The sequence below is a fragment of the Alosa alosa genome, chromosome 21 (assembly GCF_017589495.1).
Source record: "Alosa alosa isolate M-15738 ecotype Scorff River chromosome 21, AALO_Geno_1.1, whole genome shotgun sequence".
In the NCBI taxonomy this organism is placed as follows: domain Eukaryota; kingdom Metazoa; phylum Chordata; class Actinopteri; order Clupeiformes; family Clupeidae; genus Alosa; species Alosa alosa.
In genome coordinates this window covers 25,119,369-25,132,334 of record NC_063209.1, presented here as the reverse complement: position 1 = coordinate 25,132,334, position 12,966 = coordinate 25,119,369, and the positions used below count along the sequence as shown (strand labels likewise).

At 45.5% G+C, this 12,966-nt stretch overlaps 1 protein-coding gene across 1 annotated transcript in view; it reads right to left on the bottom strand.

Moving 5' to 3' along the window:
* diaph2 (diaphanous-related formin 2) overlaps nucleotides 1–12,966 on the bottom strand; it is a 417,030-nt gene that overhangs the window by 119,491 nt on the left and 284,573 nt on the right. The window contains exon 24 of the mRNA XM_048230740.1: nucleotides 11,425–11,554. Coding sequence (XP_048086697.1) covers nucleotides 11,425–11,554 — 130 coding nt within the window. The remainder of the gene's footprint in view (nucleotides 1–11,424; nucleotides 11,555–12,966) is intronic.

The following is a 12,966-nucleotide window of genomic DNA, read 5'->3' as shown; positions in this document are numbered from 1 at the left end:
CCACATGCCGAGTGGTTGACAGTGACAGGACGTATTTCTTGGCTGGCAAACAGCATTATTCTCATTTCCAGCCCCATTGTCAGCTCTCATGGATATCCACTGTCAGGCAGCAGTAACCGGGGCACCCACATTCTCTGCATGTGTCCATCTCTGTCGGCACCCATACCTGCAATGCCAGATGATGGAGGGAGGAGGGGGTTGGGTGCTGGGAATGGCGGGTGGGGTGGGAGGAGTAGTTGGCAGAATCTCTCACAATCTTCCTCCACCAGAGAAAGAAAGGTTCATTCAGTCATGGCTGTAGAGGCCTGACGGACGTGTTTTCTGCTCCTGATATGCCTTGTGACAGACTGTCCATTTCCTTCACTGCTGCAAGACCCCCCCCCCCCCCCCCCCCCCCCCCCACACAACACACACACACACACACACACACACACACACACATCCCCATCCACCACACATCTTCCCCCTCCCACACTCAGGAAAGGAGCTGCAGTGCTCCACAAAACCAGCCTCACACAGAGAAGGCAGCTACACTGGTAGATGAGCACCTAAATGAGTCCCATCGACAGTCATTTCCAAAACAGCCAATCGGCCACTATAACCGCGCATCTGTGGTGTAATGTCCTAAACAGTGACTCCTAATAACACCACAACACAACCTCTCTCTTATTCTCTCCTATCCTGTCAGGTGAAGCCAGTAAGCTACATCTTTCTAGTAGCTGTTCTTCGTCTCCAAGCGCACCCAGTCCACCCGTGTTCTAATGGACAATAAAGTGCACTAGACATGCCACTCCACCACCTGACAAACACTGAGAACATTCCTGTTCTCAACACCTTGCTGGCAAATTACATTGGGTGCGATCAGTGTGATGTGCAACAGCCGGGGTAATGCAACACTTGGACACTTGCCACGACCCCGGCACCGATATGGGTGGCCCCGCCAAGCGTCTGCGTGCTCTCCAGCATGGTCATTTTGCTCTAACAGAGTGATCTCGGACGAGCGCACTGCACTGCACTACGCTGCGTTCACAGCATCCTCTGAACCAATTTAGCCATGATCCACACTAACGAAAGGCAGGGCTGAGCAGAAGCTTATTAACGGGTCACTAAGGGTCACGCTCAAGAAACTCAGCTCTGGTCTGTGTTACAAAGCAATTATTCCAAAACTAGAGGTCCAGATGAAATAAAAAACAGATATCAGACAAATAAATATGTTTTGGAAGTTTTTAAACATTATACTTTTAAATGAAAAGTGCAATATGTGGAAATGTGTTCTATATTAAGATTTCTAATTTAACAACAACAGAATGAACACAGTCAAACTGTGCTGGATGCTAGAAGCAGGACCTGTATCGGACCACGTGCAATGCTTTGGGAACGATGAGCCATCAGCTGGAATGTACTGAGCCCAATTGAAGCGCAGCCAACAACAGCTACAAAACATGCCAGATGTAAACAGGTAATGGTATTCTTTTCATCCCACAGCCGTAAACATGAAGGACCTGTGCAGTGTTCTTTTGCAGAGACAGCGAGTGTCTCTGTAAAACATGCTGGCAAAGTGAAGTGGTTGACAAGGCCTCTGGTCTTGTTTGAAAGGATGTACTGCAGTATGTTGAGTTGATAAACCTGCCCGTTTCATTTCTTATTTCTATTTTTTTCTTTTGGGACAAATGGTGGGACATAACAAAGCCAAGTGTACATGATGTCAATGTGCCTCTCCCTCCCTCCATCCCTCTCTATCTCACTCCCTCCATCTCTCCCTCTCTCTTTTATCCACATGTTCTGTCCTCAATATGTCTACTTTCAAAGCCCTTACTTTTAAAAGTACTGTTTTCTCACAATGGTCCAGAGACAGGGGCACGGAGGTCCCCCCACACTCTCCACCCTCTGCAAATCCGACAGGCTAACAGGCTAACTTTAACTGCACCACGGGCGGCACACAATCTCTCCCACAGAAGTTTCAGGCTGCTCTATAGATTGATACATTGAGTTATGGCCCCTGAGAGAACTTTTACACTCTCTCTCCTTGTGCCAATTTAGCGCGCCAATCTTGGCTTGCTGATTGGCATCTGAATTTAAATTGCCGGGGTGCTTTCCTGTGGCACCGGGAGACGGATGGGCAAATGGTACCCCTGGTTCCCTAATCCAGACACGGTTTCCTTGGGCGCATGTGAGGGGCAGATAAGGGAGGGGTGGGGGTGGGTTTTTTATTTGGGCTGGTTGGTGGAGAGAAATGTAGGACACATCTCTATGGATTGATCTGGGAATAGGGGTATGGAGTGGGGGAAGGGGGTGTCTCCAGGTGTGACAAGAGTGGCAAAAAATGCCAGGTCAAAAAGTAGAGCGCACTTCAGGAAATTGGAAAAGAGACAGGAATGAACCAAGAATTTAGTTTAGAGCTGAAAGCAAATTCAAAATACACATGTGCACAGAGACACACACACAGTATACACACATGTTCAGCTCGTTTCCTGTAGCAATCATTACCATCTTAACTCATAACAGCACCGTGTTGGTGCCTCACCATAATTGGGTTCATAGTTCAAGGTCTAAAACACAAAGGAACTACAAAAAAAAGTTCTCATGACAGAGATTCAACCATACACACAACACCCACACCATTAATAACATTAAAAAAGGAACATAGCATCTATTCTCAAAGCCTCTCCCCTTCACACAAACAGACACATGCTCACACGCGCATACAAAGGCCCTGGGCTACAGTTTCAGCAGTGTGGAGCACTAACTCACTGATTCCCCAACGATTCATTCCTGACTGAGAGACTGATTATCCCCCTTTGTTTTTCCGACGCTGCAGAAAGGCTTTTTGTCGGAGCAATGTAGCCGAGAGCCAGGCACGGCCCAGAGTTTAAATGGGAAACGGCCAGTGGTTTATTATGCCGTCTTGCCAGGGAAATGAATGTGGATAATAGATATATTCACAAGCATATTAATATCCTTGGAGTTCAACTTTCTTCTTCTCCTCCCTCTCTATCCTCCGACCCACCCACCACCCACCAACCCACCCAGCCCTGTCTCCTTTCCCCACTCTCCATTTTCTCTCTCCCAGGCTCCAAACTGCTTTGCCCTTGGCTATGCCTTATACTAAATAGATTTATGAGAACATTTGTGTCATATTTCCTCTTTTTCTCCCCACCCCCACACACACACCCCCCCCTACCCCTCTTTCCTCCCTTATTGTCAAGACAGATGATCAACTCGGGGCTCTGATTGAGTGGAATCGCCACATAGGCTTGCCGCTTATGGTCCAAAGCTTTAGCATTCGTCTCCCGGGGAGATTTAACCAGGCAAATTGGCCAGTGACACTTCTCTCAAGGCTTCTCAGGCGTTATTAGCAGCGGGTCAGGGGTACCAAAATACTACCTCCAGGAATACATTTCCACTAACTGTGGAATCGCTATCAAATTGTGGGCCTTGAGGATAAAAAAAAAGAGAGTGAGACTGTATTAGTGACTGGGAATTGAGGGCAATATAGCCACTGAGAATGTGTTGATGTTCCTACCATCCGGCTGTGGACATTTGTCCGGCGTCCATATGAGAGGACCGGCTTTATTGACAGCAATGCAATTCAAACAGAGCTGCTTGGCCACATGATGAAATAAATCAATTCGGCTGCCTCATAGATGTCAGAGCGCTAATGGGAGCCATCTTCAGAGCGGAGTGGCGCCAGAGAGGTGTGTGTGTGTGTATGTGTGTGTGTATGTGTGTGTGTCCTCCGACAGCGGCTGTGCTTCAGTCATCCTCCATCACGTCAGGGAACCGAGAGTGCCCAGAGCTACGTTCAACCTGACCCCATTTAGAGCTTAACTAACATCACATATATTTTTGGTGTGTGTGCGAGTGTGCAGAGTTGGAGAGGTAGAAAGAGAAAGACAGACAGAGAGAGAGAGAGAGAGAGAGAGAGAGAGAGAGAGAGAGAGAGAGAGAGAGAGAGAGAGAGAGAGAGAGAGAATGTGTGTGTATGTGTCTATGTGTGTTCCTCTTTACCCAGACATGGCGTTGAACTCCTGATCTCACGTTGTACTTTGGCAGACCCTGGGGAAATTATCAATCTTTAATTATCACTGCGGTGCTCGGAGCAAGCCGACGCGGCATAGGGCGAGCTTAGGGAGAGCCGGGGCTGGCGAGAAAAGGCAATTTCTGATGTTCTCGGCTCCGCACAGCCAAGCAAACGCCTGCCTGCCTACCTGCATGCACCGAGCCCTTGTAGTGCGCACTCATCCAGACCCACCCTCTAGTGCCAGGATGAAGACTGCATCCTTCCTTTGAACTATAGCCCAGTTCAAATACATTTCAGCTGTGGTAAATTATGCACATGTAGGATTCCCAAAGAGTATAAACAGAAGAGTATGAACCAGTGGTGTTTTAACCTATGCCCAGATGCTGTTTCTGATGTCTGAAGTGCTTCTGTGGCACAAAGTGACTGGCCAGGTAGGATCTCAACCAGTCAGAAGGAATTTCTAATCTTCATACATATTTGAACTGAAAGGCATTCAAACAGTTTCATTCTGGATTCACTTGGATTTGGCTAGAAATATAGGAATACAAGGACCAAAAAACGGAAGCAGAGAGAGAGAGAGAGAGAGAGAGAGAGAGAGAGAGAGAGAGAGAGAGAGAGAGAGAGAGAGAGAGAGAGAGAGAGAGAGAGAGAGAGAGAGAGAGAGAGAGAGAGAGAGAGAGAGAGAGAAATGGATGGTATGCTTCCAATTAAGCACGGACACACAGGCTCAGGATCAGGCGAGAGAAATGTTCCTTGGGGTGTCAGGGGGATATAAATGACCAGCGCCATCGTACTCAGCTTATTTCTGAGGCACGGTGTCAGCTGACCTGATGTGAGCCCTGCGCACCTACATGGCCGACTCAGGGTATGACGGACTACCAGGGGTCAGCACGCTAGCCGTATGCCCAACAGACATGCGGTCACAGGTTTTCTAAAAAAAGGAGGCTGTTTCTCATCCGCGCTGTGAGAAAGTGGCCTGTCTGAACTGTCGGAGCAGTGCTATTATTGATTATTAAGAAAAAAGAAATGGTATATTACGGCCAAGTGTCGCCACTAAAATTAAATATGACACACTAATGAATAAAGATGAACAAAGCAGAGCACGGGGGTCCTGATTTACAGCCACAAAGAGCAGGGGAAGAAAGAGAGAGAGAGAGAGAGAGAGAGAGAGAGAGAGAGAGAGAGAGAGAGAGAGAGAGAGAGAGAGAGAGAGAGAGAGAGAGAGAGAGAGAGAGAGAGAGAGAGTCATAGATATATGTACACACCTGGACCATTGAATTGATTCATTTTGTGTGTGTAGTGTGCAATTCACTTGATTGACTTCTTCATTTTGCCCCTCCACCTCACTGACTCCGCGCTGTCTGCACAGGCCGCTACAGTGAGGTTCCATTCTAAAATATGCAGCCTGGACGCCCTGTTTGAGGATGGGAAGGGCTGTCAGGTGTGGCAAGACGGACACGGTTAAATTGAATTGTTTTCCAACGCTGTGTCAATCAAGCACTTCATCAAATCAATTGTGTGACAATTCTGTGTGGCACGCGACGCTTCAATGCCAACTAAAATCATGCACTGACAGCTGTCTCCAAACATATTTAAAATGTATCACTAGCTGAAGTCTTGGGATATTGGGATATATTCTTCTTGTCATGATTATAAGTTTTGTGATGGTTTTGCATGATTCTGAGTCAACACGACACATGTGTATTCTCAGGTTGTGGAGAAAAGGCAAGGTGAAAACATAATTGATAGCTGAATAATTTAAAGAGCATGGGAGAGGAGATGGAAGAGAAAGAAAGAAAGAAAGAAAGAAAGAGAGAGAGAGAGAGAGAGAGAGAGAGAGAGAGAGAGAGAGAGAGAGAGAGAAAGAACGACAGAATGACAAACGAGAGGAGAGAATGAAAGATGGAGGCCCGACGCAGGCTCTAATGAGCGAGGGGAGAGGGAGAGCAGGAGGACGGCCTCTCCACTGGTCCCAGCTCCTCCTTGAGACTTAGCAAATTGGTGGGCAGAGCCCTCGGAGAGGTCCACCGTAGCAGACCGGAATTTGGGCTGACCTCCAGCGTGGATGGATGTTAATGTCCCCGGGAGGGGGGGTGGGGGGTCCGTGTCAAGTATCGGAAGACCCTGCTCCTTTACAGGCCTCCTGTCGAACTTCCATGGGAGTTTCATGTCAGTGCTTGGGAGGTTATCGCATGTGCACTGGCGTCTGTCTAGAATGGGTAACTAGCTGGCGTGGGAGTGGGAGTTGGGGCCACCGCTCTTGCTGCAGGCTGGGCGAAGGCAGCTCTCAGCAGCTGGAGCATGTCTGGGGAGTTATGCAATATGCATGAGGCTGATCGATGATCAACAAAGCCATGTAACGATGGCCAACACAAAGGCAACATGCATGCTTTTCTACCCCCAAATAAAAAAGCAAAAACAAATAAACAAACAAGTGAAAGAAGCACAAGTACAATTGGGTGGGGTGGGGTAGGGGGGTTATAGACTAGATCAGTGTTTCTCAAAGTGTGGTCCGGGGAGGTGGTCCGCAAGCTATCTCAAGTGGTCCGAGAGCAGATGTGATAAAATATAATATAGATGAGTTGTTTGCAATATTGAACCAACTTGTATGTAAATAAAGAGAAATTGAAGTAGGTCTACTTTTTTGTTTTTTAGCTAGGTGGTCCGTGAGTTTTTTTTATATTGGGCAAGTGGTCCTTGGTCTGAAAAAGTCAGTGGACACTGGACACTGGACTAGATAATAGAATAATAGATTTAGCAATATTGTTAATTTTGATATATTTTGTAACGCAATGCTGAATAGATTACCTCCATCACAACCCACTGCCCCCAGTACATACTGCATGTCCAATGTAGCCTACTAATGATTCAAACTAAAATGTCAAACCTTTATTGCAACTCAGAAGCAGTTGGGCTGGAGCAGAAATGCCATGTAATGTAGTTAACATTGATTAAGTAATTACCTGTGCACAAGTTTTGGGCTGAACATGATGGCAGAATAGCTTTGACATTACATGGATATAATTTGGGGCCATTAGCATGCAGCAGCTGAAATTAACTACAACATGATAAGCCTGGATCAGTTGACAAATGTGTGTGTGTGTGTGTGTATACATGTACATGTATACATATTATGTGTGTGTGTACATGTATACATATTATGTGTGTGTGTATGTGTATATATGTATGTATGTATATATATTTATATATATATACATACACACACACACACACACACACACACAGTATATAGGGCCAAAGGGAAAACACTAAAGCTTGGTATACATGTCACACTGTTTTCTGTAAAGGCCTTTCAGGATGAGGTGGTGACTGGTGATGATGGCTGTGGCTCTGTCTTTGGTAGCAATCAGAAAGCTCAAGGGTGGTGGCGTTGGTGGTGTTGGTGGTGTTGGTGGAGGGAAATCAGCTGTAACTGATTGCTCTTTTCAATCAGGTGAATTAAGCTGAGCACACCCCAGCCTACGTAGATGAGCTTGTGATTATTCAATGTGTGATTTCTGAGCCCCTACCACAACCACCACCTCACCCAACCCCCCCTCCGCCTCACCCCTCCGTCCTCTCCTGTGGTGCCTTGATGCAACGCACAGAAATCAGCAGCGTCGTCCGCTTACTCGCTCGCAGCTGCCTCCACCCTCACGCAGACTAATGAGGCAGAGGTGCAGGAGCACCTACACCGTCAAACGTCCCTGAAGGGTTTGTTTAAGGAAAGTAGGAGAGAGAGAGAGAGAGAGAGAGAGAGAGAGAGAGAGAGAGAGAGACAGAGAGACAGAGAGACACAGAGAGAGAGAGAGAGAGATACTGTAGAGAGAAAGAGACAGCGAATGAGAGAGAAATAAAGGAAGAAAGAATGAGAAAGGATGAGAGAGAGAGATGCAAGAGAGGGATAGAGAGTAAAAAAGAGGGAGAATGAGAGTAGATGAGGGAGAGAGCAAGAGAAATAAAGGGAGTAAGGTTGAGGGAGGACGAGGAGGAGCATTTGAGAGCATGGCGGTCGCTTCCGGAGGGCTTTGCTGTATTGGGCGCATGGCAGCGCGCTGGTAAAGAGGGAGCTGCTGCTGCTGCTGCTGGAGCTACTGGAGACGGCTCTGTTCCGGTGTGTTGCGCTGAGGAGCTGAGCCACGGCTTTGATGAGGGAGACAGGAATGAAGTCAGGGAGGTGTGATCCTAAAAAGCTCCAAAAAGGATGCGGGACACTTTGATTCCGCCAAGTTGACGAGGCTTGAGCAATGAGAAGAGAGTGAAGGAGAGGGAGAGTGTGAGAGTGTGTGTGTGTGGAAGGGGGGGGGGGATAAAAAGAGCCAAAAAAGTTCTCGACACTCAAAGGAAAATGCATAAAAAAAGACAAGTTAATACAAAGTGAAAATTTCCTGGAGAGAGAGAGAGAGAGAGAGAGAGAGAGAGAGAGAGAGAGAGAGAGAGAGAGAGAGAGAGAGAGAGAGAGAGAGAGAGAGAGAGAGAGGACGAGATAAGGAGTGAGTTTAATCAGAATGGCTGGGAAACGGCTGCAGATTAGCTGATGGTGCGCGTGCAGCATGACGTGATAGCGGAGCAACCCGCTCCCTTGCTCTGCTGCAGATGTACCTGCCGGGCCACCGGCGGCGTGTAAGAGATCTGACGATGCTGGTAAATTATTCAAACAGGCCCAGCTGTGGAGCATGCCAGGAAGTGAATTAGCAGACAAGTATGACAGGGGTGAGGTGTGCAACCTGCCACCTCCTTCTGATACTGTATGCTTTCATATGTCTACTAGCTTGCTTCTTTCAAAAATGAATGTTGTTGGGTTTTTTTTAAAGGTCGATTACACCTGCTTTGTGATGCAGCTTCTTTTCTGTGCTGGGAAATGAAAAGCTTACAGGAATGGTGAAACAAAAGAATCAAGTACCAGCTGTGGTTGCAACAACTGTTCTCTTTTAGTTTGCGGACAATACTAATGAGAATTCAACACTATTCTTATCACACAGTTTGTCTCTGAAGCGGTTTATCGTAAATAGTGTACTTCTTACACTAAAACAATCCAGATATCAGTTCATTTTTAGCATGACCTTTAAGATCAAGTCTTGTGACTGGTCTGCAAGGTTGTGTAATACTGTTAAAATCCTGAGTCATCCAGTTACTAACAATGGAACATCTCAATTTCTCATAAACACTATCATTAGTGTCGCCACTATACCCTGCAGTGGTATTTGCCTTAATGAATTGAATCAACGGACTGCTTATCTGTCACACTTAATTAGCTACCGACCATGTACAAATAATTGATTGTCCCTGAAATGACTGGAGTCCATGACATTCAGTTTGAGGTGTACACTCATCCATCTACAACTATTCAGACTAGGACTAGTCCACTTATCAAAAGTGATTGGCTTCTTCAACCGACCAAGTAATTAGTTACATTTGATTAAGTAACCAATTAGGTGACTAACAAAGTAAATAATCCTTAAGGGCTTCAACCAAACCCTTCCGAATGAAATTAGAAAGGAATGAGTGTATTGACAGACAAAATTACTGTGTGGTCTACCGCTCACACAAGCTCATTCTCTCCACAGCAATGGTGACGAGAATGTTTTCAGCAATGCGGCCAAACATAGTGGATAACTATAAATATTAGCCGCAACGAAAATCAATGCCTTAGTTAATTTAATTAACCTGATGGATATACTTGATAGTCCGAGAGGCAAAGATAAGAAAACCGCAATGTCAAAGAGACAAGGACTCAAGGCTGGGGCGCTGGGCTTTCATGGCTGCCATAGTGGAACGTGTATTGCTCCCCAGTGCTCTATTAGCGTACCCCGATTGATCCGCCGCACGTCACGGCCATGCACTGCTCACACGCCGTGCAACACCAGGGTCCCCAGTGTATCAGGGGAGGACGGGCCCAGATTTATACATAACATGGATTAAAGGCAGGCCTCACTGGCTATTAAGAAGTTTTATTTCATCCGAAGCAAGTGCTCTAATTGAAGTCTCCTAACCTTGATGGGCCTAATCTCTGGGGTGATTCCATATAACATTAGCCTGCCTAAATCAAGTTGTAAAAGGCCTCAGAGCTCTGGAACGGAGGGGGAGAGAGAGAGAGAGAGAGAGAGAGAGAGAGAGAGAGAGAGAGAGAGAGAGAGAGAGATGAAAAAAAAAAAAACGATTTATCAAATATCCTACGCAAACCATGCTGGGGGCTTGGCTTGTGAAATGTGAATGGAATGCAAATGTAAATATCCCAAGGTCACATCGACAGGCAGCTTCACGTCTGCAAACAAGGAATGCCTGAGCGCTTCAGATCAGGTGTGATAATGCCAACACAAAAGAAAATCCTATTGTTCAATTAAGATTTTATTTACCCGAGATTATAACATTTAAGGAGAGTTCAATTCAATTAAATTGGACCGCAGCTGTAAACGGAGACTGTGAGAACCACTGAGAAAGAAAAAAAACAATAACAACAGCCAAACAAACAAACGAGCCAGGGCTTAATTGTAATCAGAAACATTCAACAGTAAATGGAGCCCGCCAGGCCACAATGCAACAATATGCAACACTATCAAAGGATTACACCATACTGTGGCACTGCTAAAGAGACCCAGGGACCGTCAACATTGTGCACATCGGATGAAGACACCAATTCCTATTAAACTATTACAGGCCATGGTGATGGAAAATGAGCTGTGGTTTGGAAGTCAGGACAAATCAGTTTTGCTTATTTTTTGGTTCATGACTGAAAACAGGCTTGTTTGTCATCCGTTTGCTATTAATCAATAACAACAAGTCTACTCAGTATTTCAAAACACAGTGAAGCCGAGACTCAAGGAGACCCATGCCCAGAGAGAGAGAGAGAGAGAGAGAGAGAGAGAGAGAGAGAGAGAGAGAGTCAGTCAGGAACCAATATTTCTTTCAATTCAGCCAAATTATACCTCAGTTTGAACTATTAGAAAATGAAGACAAGCTCCCATACTTGTTGGGAGAGCATACAAGTTGTGTAAAACTTGCTGCGCAGTACCTGTTAACATGTCATAAACATGTTATTATTATTATTATTATTATTTTTATTATATTATTATTATTATTATTATTTTATTTGTATTTTTTTATATTTTAAACAGATATTATATCTGTGTTGTTTTGTTATATGTTTGCTTTGGCAACACTGCTTCATTGAGTAATGCCAATAAAGCTCCATTGAAATTGAAATTGAGAGAGAGAGAGAGAGAGAGAGAGAGAGAGAGAGAGAGAGAGAGAGAGAGAGAGAGAGAGAGAGAGAGAGAGAGAGAGAGAGAGAGAGGAGAGTGAGAGTGAGAGTGAGAGTGAGAGAGAGAGAGAGAGAGAGAGAGAGAGATGGAGAGCTACAGAGCTACAGAGCATGTGCTAATGGACAGGCAGCTCCACGTTACCTTTGCTGGCACTCTCCACATGCTCTAGCTCGTCAGGGAACTTCAGTATCTCGGGGTGCATCTCCTCACACTTCTCAGCCAGGAAGTGCAGCAGTGTGGTGTTCTGATCTGTCGATTTTGTGTCTCGGAGCTGAGAGGAAAAGGAGGAGAGCGAAAGAGAGAAAGAGAGTGAAGAAGAGAGTGTGAGAGTGAGAGATAGAGAGAGCACAAAATGAGTCATCCTGGAAGTGATAAAGTTGTTGAATGTTCAGCTTCCATGCAGTACTCTCTCACGGAGAATTAATATGGCACGGTTATGAAAGCTAAATAGTGACAGAAAAGGAGATGTTGTAATGATCTCCTCAAAATGTGCAATAGGATCGCACACACACAAAAAAATGAATAAAATAGAACACAAAAGGCATATGGCTAAATGACAGGGAGATGCATTTACTTACTTTACAGCTTAATACATTACAGATGGAAACATGGCTTAAAAAGAGAAGGCTAAATCGCGGAGCATTGACTTGACTTAAAAAGAACAGAACACAAAACAGCCAGCTGAACACAACAAAGAGCTCGGTACAGGATGCCAGCTGCTGGAGCTGCTGCTGTGTTTGAGAAACAAGAGGAAAGTCGTTCTGATTCGGTTTGACCTTTTGATGAGGGGTCCACGCTGTGCGGCTTAGACAAGCCAAATCCATTTCCTACCATTTTCCTTTTTTTTATTTTATTTTTTTTTAAAGTTCTCTTCTAAAACTCATGAAAAATGTTGGAGCAATTGGGACACTGATGCATTCATCCTGACATACATTTCCTTGGCCAAGACTCCCTGAGCATATTTCATTTCACCCTTTGCCACTTGCTTTCTTTTTTTGCACCCTCTTTTTTTCCTTTCGTCTCTGTTCACACAGAATGAATGTGTTTAGGAAAAGCGTTTCAAGAACTGTGCAACCTCAGCTTGTGAATCAATCATGTAGGTTTGGCATCAGGGATTTATTAAGTGTTGGACTCCATTTCCAAATATACATGACTGCGGCGTGCCACAAGAGTAGGGTTGAGGTTTCCCTCTTCATCCCTCCTTTTCCTCTTTTCATCCTTTCCTCTCTCTCTCTCTCTCTCTCTCTCTCTCTCTCCCTCTCAACTGTCCAGAGGCATTCTAGCTGGGGAGAAGCAATGAATCAAGACAAAGTGAAATGCTTTTAATATTAGAGTCCAACAGCTTCACTGCTATCAGGGCACTGCAGCAGCCTGACTCAGGCGTGTTTTGTACACACCTAAATCCACATTATTATTTAAACAAATAGGGGATGGTGTGTGTGTGTGTGTGTGTGTGTGTGTGTGTGTGTGTGTGTGTGTGTGTTCGGGGAGGTGCGGGTTGAGGGGCTTACACCTACGGTGCAACATCTGTTCAGCTGCGTCCAGACCCCACTAAATCATGCATTTATGTGTTGATGTAGCACTTCAAGGTGTTTCTGCATTGCACACAACTGATGAATAGGTATGTCGATAAAACTGAAAATTGTGTTGGCAGGAAAAGGCTGCCCTGCTTAATTAGAAGGC